Source organism: Miscanthus floridulus, chromosome 2 (assembly GCF_019320115.1).
Source record: "Miscanthus floridulus cultivar M001 chromosome 2, ASM1932011v1, whole genome shotgun sequence".
In the NCBI taxonomy this organism is placed as follows: domain Eukaryota; kingdom Viridiplantae; phylum Streptophyta; class Magnoliopsida; order Poales; family Poaceae; genus Miscanthus; species Miscanthus floridulus.
Genome location: NC_089581.1, coordinates 165,861,570 through 165,885,962, shown reverse-complemented (window position 1 = coordinate 165,885,962; position 24,393 = coordinate 165,861,570). Strand labels below are relative to the sequence as shown.

The window sequence follows — 24,393 nt, the reverse complement described above, 5'->3', positions numbered from 1 at the left end:
TTCTTAGCCCACGCTCGCCGAGTTCAGTTGCGTGGGCTTGTAACCCAAGTGGGGGCATCAAGGTGGTGTGGATGTTTGGTGCGGGGTCTGGTCCTGGGTCTGTGGTGTGCCTGTGTGGCCTGCCCGTTCCAAGTTGGTTGTGGCCAGCGGAGGCTTGGGCGAAAGCTCTGGGCCTCCCTGGACCTAAAGTGGCAGGAACGGCGTGAGGCTGGCTTCACAGAGCAGCGATCACTGCCCGCTTCCAACGGTGGGAGGATAACAGGCCGCAGCATCATCGGCCCGTTTCAGGCCCAGTCTCCTACTAAAACAGACCACCATCTTTTTTGTCATTTGTTTCTTTGTTGTCTTTCCCAGTATTTTTCTCTATCATTGGATTTTTTTTGCCCTGCTGAGCAGATATCAGTCCGTGCCAGCACATTTTATGGATTTTTTCTACTACTGAGCTGATAGATCTATCTTTTCTCATATTTATTTTCTCCTACCTGATAGACCGGTGCATCACATTTTATCTTTGCCTTCATTTTTTGGATTTCCACCCCTGCCTAGCTGAGCTGATAGACCTGTGCATCACATTCTATCTTTTACCGTTTATAGCTCCAGAGATCAAATATTATTGCAAACTAGCAGGTTAGGTGACTGGATTCTTGAGGACACGGCAGATTCACAACTGGTATCTCGAAAACAATCAGTGCTACAGATATTTGCACCAGGGATAAAACATATCAATTAGAGAACCAACCAATACATCAGCACATCCTTCCCTCGTGCCACAATTGTGACAAATATCTAAAATACACCAGTGTTCCAACACAATCCCGCCAAAATCCAAGCATTTCAGCAGGGGGTTTACAACCAAAACAAATATTGAGTGAATATTTTGAACACACCCAGCACCAAACGCAGAAGCATCACATGGAACTGCAGCACTTGCTCTTTGGGATTTCCTGGGCCGGACCTGGGACAAGGACCTTCGTCCCTGGCATTGCTGGGGCAGCTCCATTGCTCTTTGGCTCCGACACCATGTTCTTCTTGCTGTGAATTTTGAAGATCTCTGTCAAGACAGTTTGAAAAGCACTCTCTACGTTTGTTGCCTGGAGCGCAGAGGTCTCCAGGAAGAAGAGATTCTCCTTCTCGGCAAACTCCTTGGCATCTTCAGTGCTCACGGCTCGCTGCTCCTCGAGATCACTCTTGTTGCCAACCAGCATTATCACAATGTTCTTGTCAGCATGGGCTCGGAGTTCATCAAGCCAGCGGGGTATATGATCAAAGCTCTGGCGTCTAGTGATGTCATAGACCAGCAAAGCTCCCAGTGCACCTCTGTAATAAGCGCTTGTCACAGCTCTGTACCTGTAGTAGTTGGGTGTAGCCAGCAACTCAGCATGAGAAGTTCATGAAAAAAAAGTGATGGAAAGCAGGCACAAAAAGTCACGACGCCTAAAGATGTCATGCTCTAAGGCCACGGATACGAATTTCCATGGGTCAGCACTCCGCTAATCGGAATGCTTCAAACACTATAATATCATGAACAAGTCTAAAGCAAGTGATGATTGTAATATGCAGAGTACTTCGAGAGTGTGAATCATGCACATTGTAAGTTTTCTTGTCAAGAGTAAAGAATTTTGTTGACTGAAGAAGATAATGACAAATTGATGTTTGTATTCTACTCCTACGAAATTCTTCCAGTTCTATTAACAGGACGTGAGCATGTCTTGCAGGCTCAAGCTAGTAAGGCATATTTGCTCAAAAAGGAGTAATGACATGCTGACAGCTGACAAGAGTTTGTGACCAAGCGAGGAACCATGACATAGTGCAGAAGCAATGCAGCTAAAATCCAACCAACATGGTAGGCCTCCCATCATAGAGGTCTCCAACAAACAATTTTTTTTCAAAGGTTTTAAATTATTGCATAGCATTTCATAGTACGTCTAGCAGGCCTGTTCATTGTGTAAAGGTGTTGTCAATTGTGCATTAAAGAACGTCCAGTATCGGACAGCAGATGAGCAGGCCCTGTTCGTTTTGCTGAAATTTGGCTTACGCCGATTTGTTGGGAGAGGAAAGTACCGTTCGTTCGCTGAAAAGTCCGGGTAGTTCAAGCGAATAATATTGTTCCCATTTGCTCAAGCTCCCTGTCAAACAACTTCTGTCAATTCAGAACCACCACCACCACTACTAACCACAGCACAGTTTACTTCCTCAAATCACGGTTTCTAAAACTACAGAGCAAGTAGAAGCCAACAAAAATGATTGCATTCGTCCTGCCTCAACAGTTAAAGACTAACTGAAGCATGCGCATGACTTGAGTAAAAGCACTGCACCATAAGCAAAGAAGAGTTGCCAGATCTAATCACCTAGCAGCACATTGTCCTGTGCTGGTAAGGTAGGTGTGAACGCGCAAAAAAAGCAAACATTTCACAAGTAGAGATCCACCATTGCGCTCAACGTTTCAGCTACCGCTACAGTCCACAGAGATCTAAAATGCGCAAGAGGAACGGATCGAGGAGCATGATTTGCGCAAGAGACGACCAGTGAGTAAAGCAGCGGATAGGATCGGGAGCAGAGCGGCGAGGCGGACGGATGCGGTAGTTGCTGGTACCTCTCCTGGCCGGCGGTGTCCCAGATCTGGGCCTTGACGCTCCTGTGGTCGATGACGAGGGTGCGGGTCTGGAACTCGACGCCGATGGTGGCCTTGGAGTCGAGGCTGAACTCGTTGCGGGCGAAGCGGGCTAGGATCTGCGACTTGCCCACCGCCGAGTCGCCGATCAGCACCACCTTGAAGACATAGTCCACCTTGTCCCCGGCCCCCGCCATGCGTCGGTGCCGGTGGCGGGCTGGCTAGCTAGTGGCGCTCTCTGCTCCGGCTACCTTCGGGGCTCGCGAAGGAGAGAAGAGGCAGCTGCGCTAGTGGAAGTGGACTGCGGGGATGCGTGTGCGCGTGCGCTTTTTTAGTTGGTGGTTGTATGATTTTTGAAGAGACTTTTACTGCGTGTCATTATAAAAGATCGTAATCTTCTGTGTGTTTCTAGAAAAATTCAGCGGTCTTTAGCTTCACTACTTTAACTTTTTCGTGTACTCCATGCCACTTCCGTCAGTTTGACTCTAACGCCGTCAAACTGCAGGTGTGAAAAAGACGAAAATACCCTTAAGTTCAAATATGTTATTAATTTTTTTTGAACATCTTAACGACTTCAAATGAAAAAACTCAAAACTAGAAAGTTGTAGATCTCGTCGAGATCTATAATTTTCATATAAAAATTATTTTCATTTAATTTTGTAAAAAAATATGATTTGATATGATTAATATATCTTAGAAAAATCATATTATTTTTTTTGCGAAATTAAATAAAAAAAATTTATATGAAAATTATAGATCTCGACGAGATCTATAACTTTCTAGTTTTGAGTTTTTTCATTTGAAGTCGTTAAGATGCTAAAAAAAAATTAACAACATATTTGAACTTAAGGGTATTTTCGTCTTTTCACACCTGCAGTTCGATGGCGTTTGGCCCAAACTGACGGAAGTGGCATGGAAGACACGAAAAAGTTGAAATAGTAACACTGAAGACCGCTGAATTTTTTCAAAAACACACAGGGATTACGATCTTTTATAATGGCGTCTCATTTTTGAGAGCAGGCGAGACGACATCGGTCGGTCTTGACGAAAGTATCCCTGACTTTCTTTTTTTTCTAGTCTCACCAAACTAGTAGTACCATTCTATTTCTACTTCTACCCAATGCTAGTGAAACTTTTTCATGCGTGTGTGACGTGTGGATGCAAGAGAAAGAAAAAACTAGCACCTTGCAAGAGCAAATAATACAAAGCACAGGCAGTCGTGCAGGAATAGAGACTGAAGCTGATCGTAACCTGCCGTAATGATTCTTTGGACCCGGATTGCGGCTTTATTTCTTTAAAATTTCAATCCATGTGCAGGCAGCTTTCGGCAAAAACTAAAGAGCAAGGAAACCCATAGTGGCCCTGGGAGTGGACAACACGCTACCATTGGAAGTCCATGGCGAGACCACAGAAGAATTGCGACTCTTTACCTGCGTTGGTGCCTGTGGCCTTTGCCGGTACCGGGAAGGTCTTTTGGCGACTTCCTTTTGTTTGTTTGTTTTCCTTTTTCGAGCAAAGCTTCTATTGTTTTTTTTTTATTTATTTTTGAGGGGAGCTTCTATTGTTTGGTAGACGGGGTGGAATGGCAACCGTGAAAAAGCCCAAGACTGCAACCTACAACTACAAATGACCAATCATGGGTATTTGCTGGGCAGCTTGAGGCCCTGTTTTTTCTTTTTACTGAGGCCATCACAAAGCTTTTGTGAATTCTTTTTCGGTTCCTCTTTCGGGTAATATAAGCACCAAGTCATTCTAAACCTTTGATCCTCTTTGTTGGAGCTTTTGGCTACCTTTAGACTACTAGCTTTTGGATTTTTCAAAAGCAAAACAACTCTGGTAAGCTAGAAGCCTAGCTTTTGGTTTTCGGCTTTCGGGAGCCTTTGACCTTTTGAAAGTCCAAGAGTCCCGAGGAAGCCCAAACAAACAAGCCCTTAGCTCAGTTGGATACAAGGTGCACCAAGCCATTCTTGAGGATGAAAAAGCGTTTACCAAAATGATTCTTTCATGTAACTTTCGCTGTTGGTTCGAATCCGGCAGGTCGGATTTTTTCTTTTTTTTCTTTTTTTTAATGTCTGCTGCACGTTCACGATTTTTTTATGTTTGCTGCACGTTCACGATCTGTTTTTTTTTCTTTGTTAATTAATGTTTGTTGGGCGTTCACGATTGTTTTTTTTTAGTTTGCTGCGTGTTCACGATTTTTTTCAGATTTTTTTCTTTGGTACTAGACATATGCTCCTGCGTTGCACCGGGTTAAAAATATTTGAATTGAACCTCAGTAATTGATGTGGACGCGTGAGCTCTGAGGATTTTGTATCGGACGTGGACACGTGGATTCGGTCTTCAAGTCGGAACTGAGTAGGACGTGAACGTGTGAGTAGCCCTGGGCGTTCGGTTCTACCGAACCGAACTGATCGGTTCTTCGATTTTTGAAGAAGTTCGGTTCTCAGAAAACCAGTACCGATTGGTTCTTCAAAAAACATGGAACCAACCAAGTTTGGTATCGGTTCGGTTCCGGATAGAACCGAAAAAATGAACAGTAACAAAAATCCATGTAACAGCATGTTCAATAGCAAATTTTGACAGCATTTCAGCAGGATTGCATACAAAACCACAGTGACAAATATAACAATCAAACAGAGTAACAAATACATAAATAGAGTGCTAACTTCTAAAGCAAGGCATCAACATTCAGCAAGAGTGCAAGACACTAAGACAACACACTACTACACTATTTTTTTTGTTCCTCGGTTAGTTCGGTTAACCGAGGGGGGGACCGATTTTACCGAACAAATTTCGGTTCCTCAGAAATGAGAACCGAATAGGGAACCGAGACTTCGGTTCTCGGTAAATTCGGTTCGGTTCTTGGTTTTTTCGGTTTGGTTCTCGGTTCTTAGTAAAATTTGCCTAGGACTACGTGTGAGCTCCGAGCATAGTATGATTCGTATCGGATATGACCCGCATGAGCAGGGATCAAAATTTGGTATCACCGGATATATGATAGCTTTAGAGTCCTTTTAGGTGCAGATATGCAGGGAAGAGAAGAGATAGAGAATAACTGAAAAATAAAACATAGGTTAGTCTAAACAAATGAGGGGAATTATATTTGTCTTGTCAATTTCAAATATAGATTAGTCTAAATAAATTTCATCTCCGGACCTTGCATTTGTTGATTTCTACAAGATCAAAGGAACGGATGATATATTCTCGCATGTAATTTTGTATTTTAAATAATTAGACATGTTTGGTAGATTGATTTCGTTGACATGTCCGAGTCTTTTTAGGTGTCCGTGTTACGTATATTGATTTTGATTCCTCCGAAGCCTTTTTGTTTTGAGTCTGAGTCGTATAGGCACGCACACCAAACTATTTTGGACGAAAACGAGTGAGCTCTGAGCAGCTCGCATGTAATTTTGTATTTTAAATAATTAGGCATGTTTGGTGGATGGACGGATTGATTTCGTTGACGTGTCCGAGACTTTTTAGGTGGCCGTGTTACGTATATTGATTTTGATTCCTCCGAAGCCTCGTTGTTTCGAGTCTGAGTCGTATAGGCACGCACAGCAAGCTATTTTGGACGAAAGTTGTACTTGTTTTTTAAGTAGTAACAGATTAATGTTTGCTGCGCGTTCACGATTTGGTCTTTTCTTTGTTATTTAATGTTTGCTGAACGTTCACGAGTTCAATTCCAACTCATAATTCTTACTCTCAGGTTCTTTACCCTTCGTCATCATCAGTCACAGAAAACAAACAAGATCAAGTAATCAAATGGTAGCCGCTAAACAGTTTTTTTCCCCATTTGAGACGTACTCCTTCGACGGTAGTACTACTAGAAGCTACAAAGATAAATTGACATCGCTAACTAGCAAAAGATGCTGACAAAAATAGGTTCGGGAAATGCGACGAACTCAAGCTCATCACAACATTGCAGTTTAAACTCATGGAGTTGTTTCTTCTCCCTCTTCAAGCCGAAGACCGTTTTTTTATCAGTACGTACGTCACACGTTTTGCCTCATCTCCTTGGCAAGCTCGAGCTCTGGGGCCTGGTCACGGACCTGCTCCTGCTGCCCCTGCGGCTGCCGTTGCCGTCCCTGCCCCGGCCCTTGCCCGACGACCCAGGGCTCTGGCTGAGGCGCCGCGTGAGCCGCCTCCGCGAGTTCCAGCCGGCGTTCCCGAGCGCCGCCTGCGCGACGCTGTCCTTGGCCACCTCCCGCGCGCGCTGCGGCTTCACGGCCTGCTTGTTGAGGTACTCGATCCGCGGGAGCAGGCCCGACACGGCCTTGCGGAGCGTGTCGTCGCCGGTGTTGGCCTGCACCGGGTTGCCCAGCAGGTTGATCGCCCGCAGCGAGCCGTAGTTGGCCACGAGCTGGCCCAGGGACTTGGCCGTGGTGATCTTGTTGAAGCTCACGTCCAGGACGGCCAGCTTGAGCAGCCGGTGAAGCCCCTCCACGTCGCTGATCTTGTTCCCGGCCAGGTACAGCTCCCTGATCGCCGTGCAGCTCGACAGGCCTGAACGGAGAAAGCGGAAACACACGTTAAATTCGTCTGCTGTACTGTACATTCTCGATCCACAATTGCACATCCACGTACGTATAAGGTTAAAGATCACTGTAACTCTGTTACACTAGTAGCTATGCTATGCAAGGTTGAGACGTGTCAGGTGAAAGGACCGAGAGGGCAGATCCTAACGGGTGCCAAACATAGCTGAGCGGCTGAGCCAGAGGCCATAAACATAAAGGGGCAGGGCAGCGGCTTGACCAGCTGACGGACGTGGCATACAGTCATGCTGTCATGCACATATGTTTCTGGGAACGATCAATGTTGGGACGGACAGATCCCCTGGAATCCAATCCAAAGGTCTGAACTCTGAACATGGGACGCGCCGAAGCGTGTCACGGCGATCGAAAGGCTGAAAAGAAAAGCAGCATTATGCGAGATGTCCGCATCAGATATCTGAAGCATGTGGCACCCCATTCCGACATGCGTTCTGGTTACCAGCACCCACACGGCCACACGTACCGACGGCAGACGCCGCATATGAAATCCTGAGCCTGTTCAGTCACAATGAGCTAAAACCGCAGGACCCTTTTCCCATGATGTCTAGTAGGAACCCTAGCCCTGCAGTGTGGTATGGTATGGCCCATGCTATGCTATGGCTTAGCACGAGCAAGGACCTGACGAAGATCTAAATGCCAAACATCCAGGGTGTCACACATTACCGCTGATACGCGCATTGAACAATATTCGTGCGGTGCAGATAACTCCAAGCAGGCTCACCTGACACGTATTCAGGGCACAGGCAGGCAGAAAATGCAGATACTAACCGGCAAGAAGTACTAAGTAAAAGTCGGGTTGCATTGCCAGGACAAGGACGTGCTTGCTTACCATGCCCGATCCGCGAGATCCGGTTGTAGCTGAGGTTGAGCACCCGCAGCCTCGTCAGCTCCCGCAGCCCCTCGATGATTGCAATCTTGTTCCTCGACAGATCCAGCGAGTGCAGGCCTTTGGGCAACGATCCAGCGCTGATTTGAACTGCAAAGCCAAAGGACAATTATGAATGAGTCGAGTCAAGTAACAAAACGAATTTTACTCGTGTTAGTTACTGATAGTACAATCTACAGATGTTGTTACACGAGTAGAAAAATTCTCGTGTCTGCGATCAGGAATTACCAATCATGTTTCCAGACAGATTGACGGCCCGGAGGGTAGAGAAGGCCGCGATCGTCGGGACAGCCTTGAGCCCCATGCCGGCGATGTGGGCGACGGACGAGAAGGTGTTGAGCGTCTGCACGATGCCGCTCGCCTGGGCAGCCTCGTCCGCCGCGCGCCGCTTCGCCTGCGGATGCCTCTTGCCGCCGGCCGTCGTCGTCGACAGCTCCACAATCTCAGAGCACCGCGGGCGAGAAGCGCCGTCGCCGTCGCCGTCGCCGCCGTGCCCCGTGACATCGTCCTCGTCGACGGCGTGGAACGAGCCGCTCCCAAGGCTGTTCACCCACGCGCTGACCCGGTCCAGGGGCGAGGCCTCGGCGGAGAACGCGACCCACTGGCTCGGGATGGGGTCCGCCTCCACGGCGACGCCCTTGTTCTTGGCGTCCGCGGTGACCGCGCCCAGCGTGTCGGACGTGTACCCGTCGTGCTGGTGCGCCGTACCGCCTTCTTCTTCTTCTTCCCCCGGCGATGGAAGCATCGTGGGCATGGCCGCCCTCGCGCCCGGCCGGTACAGGTTGCGGTGGCTCCAGAGGAACATCTGCCACCACAGCTTCCGGCTCCGGGACGGGAGCACATGCCTCGACGACCGCTTCTTCAGCATGATGCGGTCGGCGGAGCACGAGGTCCTGAAGGACGCCGTCGGGCTCGCGTCCACCGCGCCGCTGCGGGCGGCGGTCGACCTTCCGGGAGGCAGGGTCTTCAGGTCGTTGTAGGAGCGGGACTTCGCCGGCAGGTCGGACCCTGCTGGGACAGACCTCGTCGTCTCGATGTTGGAGCAGGAGCGCATCAGCTTCGGCGATGCCGTTGGCGACATGCGGCCAAGGCTGGAGGGCTCGCCGTCGTCCGGCTCGTTGCTCTTGGCATCGTTGTTGCCTGTCCCGTCGCTGCTGTGACCGGAGGAGCCAACGCCGGCGGACGAGTCCCTCTTAACTACTGCGGCCTTGTCGCCGTCCTCGCCACTGGCATGTCGTGCCAGCTCGGCGGCTGCGTGAACGACAAACCTACTGTAGCATGCAGACGCAGGAACGCTGCTGTCTCCGCGTCTGCTGACGTCGTCGTCCACAACAGTGTCCGCCATGTCCATGAGCTCCACCGGCTTCACCTTGGGGCAATCGTTGCCGCTAGGCTTCTTGGCGTAAGCGCCCTTGTTCTTACCCTGCCATTGATGAACAAGTCCAACGTCACTAATTAATAAGTACTAGCTAACTCCGCCAAAATTCTGCGGCGAAAGCCGAGTCTCATTGCGCCACCAACCTTGGATGCCTTCCTCTTGCCGCTGAGCAGACCGGAGAAGCAGTTCATCTTGCCCATCCCGGCCGCGCCGTCACACGGCGCACGACACGCGCACGGCGCAGGGCAGGCAATTCTTTGATGCCTCAACGAACTTTCGAAAACGTCGGCAAGAGAGTAGGTAGGCGTTCTGTTCCGGGAGAGCGCCCACGTCCGGAGGAGAGAGCCGGAGAGCGGAATGGCACCTGCATGCGCCCGTGCCCGCGCGGTGGTTGATGCGCCGGCCGGCGGCGAAGGCCAGAGCGATCGGTACGACGACCTCTGCCCTGCATGCAGCTAGAAGGCCAGGATGAGATGAGAACCCCCTGGACATGGAACCAGGATCGATCGCAGAGGAGAGCGCGAGCGAGAGAGAGGACACAGGGCAGTACCTTGAGATGCAGCAGTGGCGACTGGCTCTCACGGCGGGAGCTGGGAAGCAGAGGCGATGATGGGAGATGAGAAGTGTCCGGCTCCGGCGGTGCTAGAAATAGTGCGAGGGCGGAGGGAAGAGCGGTGGGGGCGGATCGCCACGCTGGTCGTTGCGGACTTGCGGGAAACGACACTGCGGCCGCACGGCAGCTTCCGACGTCACCACGCCTGGTCCCACTTGACAGTTGGCAGAGGCACCATTTGGATCGCTAGGCTCGATTCGAAACGGCGCCGGCCGTCGGCTCGTGCAGTCTTGCTAATCTCCAGCTTGCGTCCCGTTTCGCGTACGTGACGAGCTAATAAACAGCGGATAGCGGTTTCATAGCAGATTATTATCTGCATATGTCATGTTCGCTTTACTAATAAGTCATGGTTGAAAGTATCGTTGGCTGATTTGTTAGGAGAGAAAAATATTGTTCGTTGACTAAAAAAGTACGGCTTATAAGCCAAATGAACAGACGAGCGATAGTAGATTACAGATAACGAATGTTAGAGCAGACGATATATATATATATACACACACACACATCCATCAGCTACTGCTAATATCATGTTGATTAGAATAATTTGAAGTTTTTAGTTAATTATTAATTTTATAGGGAAAAGTTAATTATTAAATTTAATGTCATAAAATCAAAAGCAAGCTTATAAATAAATAATGTAAAGAAATTACGTGGAAACAAAATATCATTAAGTTCTTATATCATTGAAAATGATATCATTATTCGTCCCATCATTCTTTTATCATGGTCTAAGTCACTATGTTAATATTTTTTATTGTTATTGGAAACATCCACGCTATCACTTGAATCTAGCGAACAGCAACCCGACAACAGCAATAAACGACTTGCAATAGAGGACGCTAAGTGCATTAGCGGCCACTAAATCTCAACACGCTGTCTTTAGTCCGGCTACAGAGAATCGCTAGTACTACAGCAGCCGCTATTGTGGGTGCTGTGCTACCAATTATTTAGTACTGTGATACGTACGTGATAGCGGTCGGCGTGCATTGTTTAGTGTTTGACCTCAACAGGTAGAGCTCAAATCTCCCTGCTGGTTAGTACTGAATACTGATGTTCGGTGACATAGGTTTTGTTGACATTGGGGATTTCGTAGCTTGAAAAATGGAAATACACTCGACAAATTTGGCACACTACGTCAAAAAGTATTTTTAGGGGCAGTTGTAGACCATTTGTAGAGGCGGTTTACCCAGCCGCCCCTACGCAAGGGTCTCTACAAATCATGTATTTGTAGGGGCGGTTCCCAGGCCGCCCCTATAAATCTATTTGTAGGGGCGGCTCTTATTACCAGCCGCCCCTACAAATCAACTTGTAAAACACCAGCCGCCCCTACAAATCGATTTGTAGGGGCGGCTGTAATACCAGCCGCCCCTACCAACGGGTATTTGTAGGAACGGTTCAATCTAGAACCGCTCCTATAGTACGTTTTTTCGCAAAAAAAAAATCAAATTTTCAATTCAAAATCGCTTTGCCGAACGTCCCACAGCCAACATTCCGAACCGCGTTCGCGTTGCCGAACGCCCCGTGACCCGCGTTCGCGTTGCCGAACACCCCGCGACCGCGACTACAAACATAAGAGTATTCTATAAACTACAATTACAAGTCCAATTCACATGAATATATACAATCCATCATTAAATATACAAATTCCATACATATTGTTATCAACGTCCTAGAGCTAGCCTTTTTGTCTCACGAAGGTGTTGGTACTGAGGATTTGTACCTAACTCAGACTCTCGGTCATGGTAGGCGCCTCTGACGTGTACAATCTGGTCTAATATGAAGTTGCAAAGGTTGCCGACGAGCTCTAAGAGTTGGTCATCCTTGTATGGGTCTCTTTTCATTCCTTTTTCTTCTCTCCACTACAAGAAAACAAGTTTCGGTTTAGTATTTCATACCATTTATGAAGTTTTTATACTATGGGTGAAGAGGTTTAAACTTACCCTTAAGGGGTGTCTCCTGTAGGCACCGGTGTTACCCATCATAGAACATATATAGTATCCACAATGTACACTCCTAAGCTTCTGCTTGGGGCACTGTGTGTTTTACATATGAAAATATTTAGTAATGCTTTTGACAGCCATGTAACGGAGTACTGAAGAAGTAAGTTACACTTACCGCACATAGTGTTTTTATAGCCATCTTTTCCTTCCTTGCTGTATCATGCCTTCCATGATGATTAGTGACATAGAACCTAAATGCCTTGTTCAAATTATTTTAGCAAATACAACTTGTTAGTATCCAAAAGTGAACGTTACAAGTATGTATACAAACATATAAGTTAATGAGAATTGTCGATATGTATACGTCATGATAATCGATATGAAGTCTTTGTATGTCACAGTGTCCTTATCTAATGAATCATAGACCCATGCCATGCTTCTCCCGACATCGACGGCTATACAAATCAAGTAGTTGCTGCATGGATTTAATCATAGAACTAGATAAGCCCTTTTGCATCGAATGAAATATATCGAACAAAGCTTTAAGTATAGAGTTGAGCTTACTCGAAGTTATATGGTAGCCATATAGTAGAGTGGTGTTGGAGATTTTTAAAAGCCAAGGCAATGAATGCCGCAACCTTAAGGGACTCTTCCCTTAGCTTCACACTACGGATGCGCTCTTTCTCCCGAAGAGTCTTTGCAGCTGCTAGCTCTTTGACATCCAGTGTCCACCGTTTAGGGTAATTAAAATTTGTTTGGGCTATACCTTGAGGGTCAACATACCCGGCTTTCACACTTGGCAATTGTTTGACAATGTGCACTTGCATTCTATAAATCACGGCGTGGGTTAGTTATAACATATGAAGTCCCGTCTATATGCACTTGCATTCTACAAATCACTTTCATCTAGGTACACCCATGTAGTACCATCCAAGCAAACCAAGTATCCCGTCTTCCCTTTGATCTATCTAGATAAAGTAAACAGCGCGGGATAATCATTGATAGTAACAAATATTATTGCTCTATATATGAAGTCCTCCTTTCGGAATGCATCGTATATTTGCTCCCCATGCCTCCATAGCCTCTCCATTTCTTGCATCAAGGGCTCGAGGAACACGTCTATATCAATGCCTGGTTGTTTAGGGCCAGAAATAAGAATAGTGAGGAGAAGGTACTTTTTCTTCTGACACAACTATGTTGGAATGTTGTATATGGTCAAGATCACTGGCCATGTGCTGTGGTTGCTCATCCTCTCATTGAAGAGATTCATTCCATCGGTGCTCAGGTCAAACCGTATATTCCTTAGGTCATCGCTGAATTCTTTGTGCTTCTCATCAAACCTTTGCCACTGACTATAATAAATCGGGTGTGCAATCTTATCATCATCCACCTTGCGCTCATCATCCCACCATGTCATGAGTGCGGCTTCTTTAGGGTTTAGGAACATACGTCTCAAGCGGTCGATCACTGGCAGGTACCACATTATCAGGGCAGGAATTCTTCTCTGCTTTGCATCGTTGCCTAATGGAGTGTCCTCTGAGGGCTGAGATTCTTGTACCACCTTTTTTGTACCCTTCTTATTCCTCTTTTTCCCCGTGGATGGTTCGTCCCCATCGTAAAGGTCATTGTTCTTGTACCGGTTGGCCCCACACCGGGGACATTTATCTAATGACTTGAACGTTTCGCCACGAAAAAGTATACAGTGGTTGGGGCATGCATGTATTTTTTCAACCCCCATTGTCAATGGACTTATAACCTTCTTCGCTTGGTACGTGTTGGCGGGAACTAAGTTTGGTTGTGGCAGCACCCATGACAGGAGACGCAATAGATTATTGAAACTACAGTCTGACCAGCCGTACTTAGCCTTCAGGATGAGCAGCTCAAGCACAAAACATAGTAATGTCCAATGTGTCGGACAACCCTTTTCAACACCATACACAGTCTTTTTCGATGCTTTTGTCGCTCTTTCTAAATTTTCTAGATCTTTCGGGCTATTTAGTAAAATCTTTGGTCCAATGGTTCGAATCATGTCATCTAAATCATCTTCAATTCCGACACATGCTCCACCATCATTATTGGCACCACATTCGTCGTTACCATCCCAACCATCAGCATCACCACCTTGTTCATTGCCAAACTCAAAATTCATTCGTGCATCAAGCTCTGCTGAATATTGGGACAGGGATTCTATGGTTTCGTCGTCGTATTCCTCCTCATCCTCGTCGTTAACAATAACCGTTTCACCATGATGAATCCACACTGTGTAGTCCTCAACAAATTCTCGCATAATCAAATATGATATGATGATAGTCACATCTGTCCATGCCATACGGTTCTTGTAATCTTTACAGGGACAAATAATTGTATCCTTATTCTCTTTCAATGTCGTTGCATGCTTCGTTACGGCTTCAATAAATTTATCCACCTCTTCACGGAAACCTGCCTTAAACCTTAACGAACCATACATCCAAGAGTTCCTGTACTCTATCTTTTACAACAACAACAAATCAAACATTAAAAGACTACTTATTTAGATATATATAAAAATGAATCAAAGTAATAATTATTTGAGAATAATTGTATATGCCTCAGATATATATGAATATAAATCTAATATAATTACATGAAGCATACAAACACACCATGGTAGAGAAAAATTAATTAATGGCCCATTTATCCATAAATAATTAAAATACATATTTATTGATTACAATAAACAATTTCAAAGACAACGATTAACAATAATTATACTTTACCCAATATCTTTCGTAAAAATTCTAGTCCAATTTTATCAAATATAAATTTACAAAAACGAAATTAATTAAAAAAAAACCCTAGATCTAGATCACATGCACATGAAACATCCATAAAACTAACTAATGGTTCACTAAAATCAAGAAACATGGACCAAATAAGGGTATGATCTTGTTCCCCTCTCTAATTTATTTTAGTACATTTAAAAGTTGAGTCTAATTTGCTCATAAATAGCTCAAGCACCATAAAAGAGAGAAAAACAAAACTCTAATTACTCACTAACCAACCATTAAAACTTCAAAAAAAGTTTGGAATATCATTTTCTTACCTTCTACAACCTCTCCACCAAAGGATTTAAGACCAAAACCTTCCCCCTTAGTAGAGCATTTTTTGGAGGTGCCCAAGGCCTCCCCACCTTTTTTTCACGGGTTGGAGTGAGTGACCCGAGCAGGAAGAAGGAGCTGCGTCTGTTTTATACGGGGGGCATTTGTAGGGGCGACTGGTGATTGAGCCGCCCCTACAAATCAGTGCTATAAATATGGGGTCATTTGTAGAGGTGGCTCAATCACCAGCCGCCCCTACAAATACCATTTCCAGAGGCGCTTGGTGATTGAGCCGCCCCTACAGATTTGTAGGGGCGGCTCAATCACCAGCCACCCCTGCTGTTCCGTTTGTAGGAGCGGCTGGTGTCTGAGCACCCTAGCACGTCACTATAGGGGCGGCTCCATCACCAGCTGCCCCTAAAAAAATCGAACCATTGCTAAAAATCGTTTTCTACGTAGTGGTGAATTGAGCCAACAGTCTGTCGCTGTACTGAACTCTGAAGCAAGGCAGCGTCCAGCGTCGTCCACGGCTTTCGCAGATCGCAGTGCCGGCCCTAAGGGTTGGCCGGGAGGTGCGACGGCCGAGGGCCCAAGCGGAGGAGGGGCCCAAGCCCAGGTATACAAACTCTCAGGTCCTATAGTCCATTAGGCATTAGCAAACTAATAAGAAGAGAGACATAGAACTGGCTAGGCGGTCCAAAAAGACAGCATTGACATTTTTTTCTTAGTTTCCTTTCTCCACGGCCCTTGGGTAGAGAGGAGACGAGGAGTCACGCTGCACATAACACACTCTGATCGTGAGTTCGAGATATGCGCCTTACACGCGCGGAGCTGGCGAGCCGCGCCGCCGCGAAGAGCTAGACTTATGAATTGCGATTCTTTGCTTCTTATGAATTACGATCACCGATTAGTTGTTTATGCCTAAGGTATTTTTTTCCTTTTTATTTTTAATCCAAATTAATTATTTGTATAGTATTCCAGACTTCTAGTACTTTGTACTCATATAATCATATTTTTTTTTTCTAATTTACATGTTAGAATTTTATAATATTACCTAAGAAACATTTGTAATGGGTGAGAAAAGAAAACGAATATATTATTTTTTTAATCTATATTATTCCTCGATAATTATCATACATCTACAAATATATTCCTTAATCTATATTGTTTCTCGATAATTATCAGACATGTTAAATTAAAAATATGTTATTGAATTTGCTTTCGTTTTGTAAGTAAAATTAGCACCTATATATTATAATATTTTATATATGGTCAAAGAGGGGTCATTACGACGAGATCGCCGGAAGGACTTTAAAATGTTAGGACCGGCACTGGCAGATCGTAGATCCATATCTCTCTCTCTTATAGATTAGATTAGACGAGCAGCAAGGAAATAAAATCGAGCGAATGACCGGTGGATCTGGGCGCCCCACGCTCAGAGGAGCGGCTCGCCTCGGTTTGGGCCAGGCTGCGGGCTGCCACGCGCCAGGGGCTTGTTTGGTTTCAGACTGGTCAGACTTGCCTGGAGCTCGCGTGAGTCCCAGGCGTCCAATTTTCCACGCCTGGGGACAGGATCAGCTGCCTGGCAGGCATCTGCCTGCGAGGGCTCAATCCAAACACGCCCCAGCTGCGAGACGTGATGGCGAGAGGGCCACGGGCCACCGCGACACGCACGGTGGCGTGCGTGCGTGCGTGCCGCTTCGCCCCTCGCAGTCGCAGGTCGTCGTGTGCCCAGCTTGTGCGGCCATCCCGCAGTCCCCCGAGAGCCCGTCTCGGGGTTTAGCTGGGTCGTTCAGTGCGGTGGCATCGATGCCAGGTAGAGGCAGCCCGATCGCGGCCCTGTCCACCTGACTTCGTCCTTCGGTACTAAGCGTTGGTTCGAGGCAGCACGCAACGAAACGAAACGAGCGTCACGGCTTAGTTGCCAGTAGCCCAGTAGCGTCCTCTGATCCGGCGTTGCAAAAGAATGGCTCACGGCTGATGTGCCTTCGTCCGGTATCACGGAACTCGCTAGTAGAGCATCTCACTGCCCTGGCCCCAGTGCCGGAAGACTCCTGCACGCAATCTCGTACGTGCGTGCTCCGTCCACATGTCCCCGGAATCAAGGCTCCCAAGATCTTTCAGCATCTTTATCAGTACGGGTACGTTGTCACTGCCCGCTCGCTGCAGAGCTTCCCGGCATGGCAGTTGCCTGCTGCTTGTCGTCCCGCACGCCATAGCAAAGCACATGCGCGCACATTTGAAGTTTCCACTGCGTCTCAGACTCAGACCTGGCCTGACTCGCATTGCGCGGCTCACTCCCACACCGTTCCTTTCTTCTACGTACCAGTACAAAGCTGCGTGCGCAGTAATCACCCTCGTCGGTCGCACTCGCGCGGGAAGCAAAGCATGGTTTGTTAGTCCTTGTTTCGATGCATGCGTATTCATCTCGATCCATATGGCTTAGAGTGAAATAGGATGAAATTTAGTTTAATTTCACTTCAACACACGTGGATTGAGACGAATACATGCGCATCCAAATAAGGCCTTACGGGGGAATGGATGGTTTCCAGTTTTCCACATGTAGCAACAACAGGATTGGTATTCCACGGCATCTCAGGATTTCTCCCAGATATATGTGACACTGACAGTCTCGTCGTTCAGCCACGGTGCTTCGGATGGCCGGAAGGTTTCATTTTAATTTTACCGGGCATTTTTCCGTGTCATGCTCATGCATGCCACGGAGTCAGTCAAGGAGACGTCTTCCATCTCCTGATGCGCGTGCTGCCACCCGTCCAGTGGCGAGCACCACTGAAGGTCCCGTAATTGATACGATCGACCCATTTGCATGCACTTTATTTACAGGCCGGTCTTTGACATACAACAACATCACACAACACCGTCTGCAGACAGAATGTAGCCGAAAGCTAGCCACAAAGTGAAAGCACGACCTCACAAGTCGTGATCAAGGGTCAAAAGGCCTTTTTTATTTATTCTAATTCAATCTATCAACGAGAAGGTGTCAGGGCCGTATATTTCCAAACTTATTATTCCTTAATGAACTAGAGATCGAGAATCATTCTTTATCTGACGAATGCGTCAATACCCTATTCTAGCCAGTAGCGGGGCATGGAGTCATGTCGTGTGTGATCGTGTGTCATCTCCACAAGCCGGTCCGCAAACGCTATGTTCATGGGTCAAACTGACGCAAGCAGATGAACGAGCGTCGTCTGTTGCTATCGTTGGCTTTAGGAGGCCGGACTATAGTTCAAACCCACTGCTGGTTAAGTGATTCGAGGAGATGAAATCTGCGCTCACACGTGTACCTATCCCTGAACATATATATATCAGTTCGTCGAGAAAGACAGGCGCGAACTGATGCTCGTGGACGAAATTAAACTGCATGCAAGTGCATTGCCACCTCCAACCTCAACCATGAGACGTCAACTTCTTTGATTCAGCCATTGATACTAGGTACTCTCTCCGGTTCTCTAAAGCAAGTCGTTTTAGACATCGACACGGTCTTTAAGAAACGACTTTGACTGCAACTTTTTGTTATAAAATATTTATAAAATATAGTCAATATATACTTTTATGAAACTATATTTCGAGATAAATCTACTTACATCACTTTTATATTTTCAAACTCAACCCAAAAGAAGTTATTTGTAGTCAAAATTTAAAATATTTGACTTAAGACAACCTCAAAACAACTTGCTTGAGAGAACCGGATGGAGTACTACTCTACATGCGACTATGCGAGTATATATTTTACACGGGTCCAATTGCCCAAGGCTCCGGCGAAAACTGTCGTCGACCGGCCAGTTGTCGCTGCTTCTATATATTCTGCATTTCTGACAGGAAATCTGCTGCATAGTGCATCTCATGACCTATGCTGACCGATGGGCAAATAACTGAAGGTTATTTCACCCTTCTTAGGCGAATACTTTTAACAAAAAAAAAAATCAAGTGAAACCCGACGAAGTTGCTGGTCAATCACGTACCACCCAGCAGGCCTGTCGGCGGAAGACAAAACGGAGATGCTTGTATCCAAGACGACTCCAATCCATCAGGTCTGTAGCATCCATCTGATTATCTTGCATAGTGCCATAGTTGCATGGAAAAAGGAGAGACGACTTATTCTACGTATTCTACACACGTGCAGGCGTCGCAGTCTGGGAGTACGTCCAACTCCGCTCTCGCACACCAGCACCACGTTTTGCTCTCCCCAGTCTCCACGAGTCCTGCCCCTGCGGTGACCAGACGGGGGCGACGGCGACCGCCGGCACCGCACGAGAACCCGAGACCGCAAGATGACGCGCCAATTTAAAATCACCCAAATTCTTATTCGGCGGCGTTGGGTCGAGCCATTATTATATCAGGTTATCATTTGGAAAGCATGCAGGCAGCAGGATGCTGCTGCGAGCGTCGTCGTACGTTCCATAGCCGCCGTTAGGAGATGGGGCTGACTGAATCGAAGGGAATTCCAGCGCTAATTTCCGTGGGCGCGCAGACGCCAACAACATCTCAGATCCTTACATCAATTGTCACAAGATGTGCTAGAATTAGACAAAAGGAATAAAATTCTAAAATTTCTTTATACAAATTTGAAAAATATCCGGTCATCAGTTTAATATACTAGAACCATCATGGATGATATTTTTCACTAAATGTGTTATTTATTCTAAAAAGTTGACTACCTCTGATATTGTGAAAACATCAAGTTACATCTAAATCACACACATATGCCATTATGAAATATTACAGTGTAAGTGTAAGGTAATTCCTTAAATTTGTACTAAATTACCCACCCTGTTATTAATAAAAAAATAGATGAACTAAGTAGTCCCTCTATTCCAATTTTTTTAATTATGCTTATATTTCCAGGAGTCAAATACTTTTAAGTTTGATAAAAATATAAGAAAACACTAGCATCTATGACACCATATAAGTATTATTCAATTATTCATGGAATGTATATTTACATTAAATCTATTTGAAGACATAAATATTGACTGTTCTTGGGACAAGAGGAGCAACCTTTAATTTTTCATCTAAATTATCTACTTCTACAATTATTAAAATTAAGATAAAATATCCTCTCAAACTATGTGTTGTAGCATGGCTTCTGGCGGGTGGCGGAGGCCCCTGACAGTGGGGTGTCGCCAAGGCGTCTTCGAGCGGGCGGAGACCGGGCGCTGACTAGGAGATTTCTCGACCATGCTCGAGGGGTCATCACGGACTCCGCCGAGGCCAGGCACGCACCCCGCCGACCGCTCAGGCGGGCGTCTCCGGTATTACGGGCGGAGGCAGCCTTATCTCTAAACTAACCAAACAAACGATTTTGCCCAAGTGTGCGCAGGTACTCAAGCGCGGGCGCTCGCGGAGGGCGCAAGCGCGCCGGCATGGCTCCCGCGCGGCCGGGCGGAGACCTACAGATGATGTCTCCGCCTGGACCGGCGGGGACCCTCTGAGGCAACGGCGCGCCACTGAGGGCGGAGGCTCGGAGGCCAGCGGCCGGGCGAAACCAGCTGGTGATGCCTCCGCCCGGACCGGCGGGGACCCGAGGCTCGGAGGCCAGCGGCTGGGCGAAACCAGCTGGTGATGCCTCCGCCCGGATCGGCGGGGACCCGCCAAGGCGACGGCGCGCCATTGATGGCGGAGGCTCCGAGGCCGGTGGCCGGGCGGTCGGAGGCATGTCTCCGCCCGGACCGGCGGGGACTCTCCAAGGCAATAGCGCGCCCCTGAACACGAAGGCCAGCGGCGAGAACCACAGCCCCCGCGCGGCCGGGCGGATACCCGCGGAGAACGTCTCCGACCGTCCGGCGGAGGCCCGCCAGGGGAGCGGCGCGCCGTGGGGGATGAAGGCCGGCACCGGGGAGCCAAGCCTTTGGGCCAAAGACCAGCTACAGTGGGCCAACCGCTCATGGAGGCCCATTGCTTAGAAACGGTGTGGCAAGACTGCCCCACGAATAAAAGGCTAGCGGCAGAATATTCCAGGAATGTACCATAGTAGTTGAGGGGCATTGTAATAAATTCTATTATGTGGTAGTTGAGTCCTATAAATAGGGGACACTTGTAACCACGGAGGTTGGTTGGTGAGCGAATGAATGAAACCTTAACTTCTCGTGCCATTCCCTTACTCTCCACTATTCCCCCTGTCCCTCGTATCCCAAGCCTCCGCCCGAGGCCGGCTGTCCGACGGGCGGAGGCCTCGGTCCTCGCCACGCAGGTTGAAACCTCTAGTTTCAACATTGGTGCCCACCGTGGTTGAGCCAAGTTAAACCAACGATGGCAGGGAAAAGAAAGACCACTTCCAGAGCCGCAGCGGCCACAGGTCAGCGAGGAAGGCCTAGGCGCAACATTCGTAGTGCCTATGCAACCTCGCCAGCGGAGGATGACACCAGAGCAGACGCCCAGGGTCAACCACCGGAACCCCAAGACCAAGAGATTCAAGATCCGGAGGCCCAACCAAACTCAGCCACAGCACCCGAGCAAGAACTGCAACAGCTGCAAGCACAGTTGCAAAGAGCGCAACAAGAGAGGGACAGAATGGCAGCAGCATTCGCAGCTAATCAGCAAGCTATCCAAGCGTCAGCACAAGCAACAGAAATAAGGCAGCAGTTGGCAGTCCTACATGCTGAGATGCTAAGTATGCAGCACGCACTACCAGCAACAACCTCCGCAATCCCAGCCTCCGCAGCAACACCAACTGCAGCCATGCTTCAGGGTTCTATGCCAGTGATCAGCCAGCCGACAATGTCATCTCAGGTAATGCGGAGGCCTATCGATCCCAAGTCCCCACTATCTGAAGGCATACAACAATCGCCATGGCCAACATCGTACAAGCCAATCACACTACCCAAGTTCAACGGAAAGACTGACCCCCATCAGTTCATTATAAGTTATGAGGCAGCAGTAGCCTCCGCCGACGGAGATGATGCCGTCTTGGCAAAGTCATTTGTCATTGTAGCCGAAGGCGACGCACTGGCTTGGTATTCTATGCTCAAACCAAGCACAGTCTATTCTTGGGAGAACCTTCGGGACAAGATATTGGCAAACTTCAAAGGGCTAACAGCACAGTCGCTGACTTCCACAGATCTATTTCAGTGCAAGCAAATGCAGGGAGAAACACTACATGACTACTTTCGAAAATTCGTGCAACTAAAGGCGAAGGCACCAGATGTCCTAGACGAGATCGCCATTGAAGCAGCGATCAAAGGCCTCCGAATTGGGCCGTTCGTAGCACACTTAGCAAGAGAGAAACCAACCTCCATCCAGCAGTTGTATGATGAGTTTGAGAAGTACTGCAGATCAGACAATGACCTATGCAAGAGGCTAGAGGAGCAAGGTCAGAACAGACAACAAAACAGCAGCAAAAACTCCCAGAAAACCTATACGAACCAGAATGTATCAAATCAGAAGCCAGGCCAGGGACAAGTGCTCAGTATCGAGGGTCAACCCCAGCACGAGCAAGGGCAACAGCCAGCGCCAACACGACCGGAGACCCAAACAAGGAACCAAGGTCGCCAAGGTTACCAAGGAAAAAACTAGAACAGAAACCAAACCCAGAAACAACGCAAGCCATATTGCGTCTTTCACGGCGAAAACGCAGGGCACAACACCAAAGATTGTCCAGAGACAAAAGAAACACAAGAAAGGATGAAGAACAAGCAGACTGCCCAACCTCCGACACAGCAAAGCGCAAGAGAGGTCAACACCACATACACAACTGGCCACCAGCAGTACTGCCCAATGTACCCAGCGCTAAACGCAACACAAATACATCCCTCCACACTGGCCTCTGCCTATTACCCAAACTTCTTACCAGCATAGCGGCCATCACCCTCGCAGCAGACTCCGGCGAGCAACTACAGGTCAGAGGCAAGCCTGACCTACATAAACCCAAAATCTCCCCATATAACCTACCTCGAAACAAACCCACCGGAGCAAAACTGAATAAGGTTCGAGCCTCCGCAGCCACAGCACCACATGCAGCAACTGCCTCCGCTACCACCACACAACCAGCCCGCAACACCAAAAAACGAGCCAAACCCAGAAAACCAAGTCAACCCTCATGGAGCACTGCCAACAATAGGCATGATATTGCCAATCGTCGGAGGATCATCGATGGAGTTTTAGACGAAAAAGCAGAAAAAATATCACCTCCACCTGGTAAACAATGTAGCAGTTCAAGGCCCGGCGAAACACACAGATTGGTCTAGAGTCCCAATCACCTTCACAGAAGAAGATCTCCAGCTAGAAAGCTACCCTCACGCAGATGCAATGGTGATCAAGGTAAACATAGCAGCATGGGAGATAAGCAGAATACTGATCGACACAGGCAGCTCAGCAGATATCATCTTCGCAAATACATTCGACCAAATGAAGCTCAGCAGAAATCAACTACAACCCTCCGAATCCCCTTTAATAGGATTCGGAGGCAAGCAGATACAAGCACTAGGAAAAATCTCACTCCCAGTGTCGTTCGGAACCCAAGCGAATGCCAGAACCGAGTACATAACCTTCGACGTCGTCGATCTGTATTACCCATACAATGCCATCTTGGGCCGAGGATTTACAACCAAATTCAACGCAGCACTGCATATGGCCTACCTGTGCATGAAGATACCAGCACTCCATGGTATTATCTCAGTTTGAGGCAGCCAAAAAGAAGCAAGAAACATAGAGAAAGCTATCTACAAAGCCCAAAGAAACATCAATGCAGTCAAGTCAACGAACAAAGAACTAGAGCCTCTGGACATGCACAAAGGAGAAATAGATATGGCAGGTCAAGAAGAGACAAAGCTGACCCCTCTAGAAAAAGAGTTACCGGATAGAAAAGTAACAATCAGCTCAAAATTGTGCAAGGCAGAAGAGAAAGAGCTCATGGCAACCCTAGTAAAAAATAAGGACATCTTTGCCTGGTCAGTCTCCGACCTCCAGGGAGTCAGCAGGGACATCATACAACACGAACTGGATATCAATGAAAACACGAGACCAAGAAAACAAAAATAGAGAAAAATATCGGAGGATAGAATCCTGGCAGCAAAGGCAGAGGTCCAAAGATTGCTAGATACAAAAGTGATCAGGGAAGTCAAGTACTCAGAATGGCTCGCAAACATAGTCTTGGTACCAAAGAAAAATGGCAAAATGAGAATGTGTATAGATTTCACAGATCTGAACAAATCTTGCAAGAAAGACCCCTTCCCATTGCCAAGAATAGATGCCTCCGTCGACAAGGCAGCCAGATGCCAGAGGTTCTCCCTCCTCGACTGTTTCTCTGGGTATCACCAAATCTGGATGAAAAAAGAAGACGAAGACAAGACAAGTTTCACCACCCCATTCGGGACATA

General features: G+C 47.4%; 3 protein-coding genes across 4 annotated transcripts; 1 reads left to right on the top strand and 2 right to left on the bottom strand.

Moving 5' to 3' along the window:
- Positions 1-726: 726 nt before the first annotated feature.
- Positions 727-2,938, bottom strand: LOC136540488 (ras-related protein Rab11D-like). The gene is made up of 2 exons (XM_066532498.1): positions 2,594-2,938; positions 727-1,347 (listed from the first exon to the last, which is right to left on the bottom strand). The coding sequence occupies exons 1-2, from the start codon at positions 2,806-2,808 to the stop codon at positions 909-911; spliced, it is 654 nt and encodes a 217-aa protein (XP_066388595.1). The 5' UTR covers positions 2,809-2,938; the 3' UTR covers positions 727-908.
- Positions 2,939-6,348: 3,410 nt separating this feature from the next.
- Positions 6,349-10,098, bottom strand: LOC136540487 (uncharacterized). Of its 2 annotated transcripts, none has more exons than XM_066532497.1 (5): positions 9,979-10,098; positions 9,572-9,873; positions 8,279-9,473; positions 7,994-8,140; positions 6,349-7,117 (listed from the first exon to the last, which is right to left on the bottom strand). In XM_066532497.1, the coding sequence occupies exons 2-5, from the start codon at positions 9,626-9,628 to the stop codon at positions 6,621-6,623; spliced, it is 1,896 nt and encodes a 631-aa protein (XP_066388594.1). In that variant the 5' UTR covers positions 9,629-9,873; positions 9,979-10,098; the 3' UTR covers positions 6,349-6,620. The 2 variants fall into 2 exon arrangements, with proteins under 2 accessions (XP_066388594.1, XP_066388593.1); XM_066532496.1 differs by having other exon boundaries at positions 9,572-9,883; positions 9,979-10,038.
- Positions 10,099-20,574: 10,476 nt separating this feature from the next.
- LOC136537386 (uncharacterized) lies at positions 20,575-20,982 on the top strand. The gene has a single exon (XM_066529375.1). It carries the CDS (start codon positions 20,575-20,577, stop codon positions 20,980-20,982), a length of 408 nt encoding a protein of 135 aa, XP_066385472.1.
- The last annotated feature ends 3,411 nt before the right edge of the window (positions 20,983-24,393 follow it).

Bases quoted from the DNA above. Each gene is read 5' to 3' on its own strand.
- LOC136540488 (XM_066532498.1), bottom strand. From the start codon at position 2,808: ATGGCGGGGGCCGGGGACAAGGTGGACTATGTCTTCAAGGTGGTGCTG. The intron at 1,348-2,593 runs GTACCAGCAACT...CAACTACTACAG, and splicing joins GACACCGCCGGCCAGGAGAG to GTACAGAGCTGTGACAAGCG.
- LOC136540487 (XM_066532497.1), bottom strand. From the start codon at position 9,628: ATGGGCAAGATGAACTGCTTCTCCGGTCTGCTCAGCGGCAAGAGGAAG. The intron at 8,141-8,278 runs GTAATTCCTGAT...TTGGCTTTGCAG, and splicing joins TCTGTCTGGAAACATGATTG to TTCAAATCAGCGCTGGATCG. The intron at 7,118-7,993 runs GTAAGCAAGCAC...TTCTCCGTTCAG, and splicing joins GATCTCGCGGATCGGGCATG to GCCTGTCGAGCTGCACGGCG.
- LOC136537386 (XM_066529375.1), top strand. From the start codon at position 20,575: ATGCCTCCGCCCGGACCGGCGGGGACCCGAGGCTCGGAGGCCAGCGGC.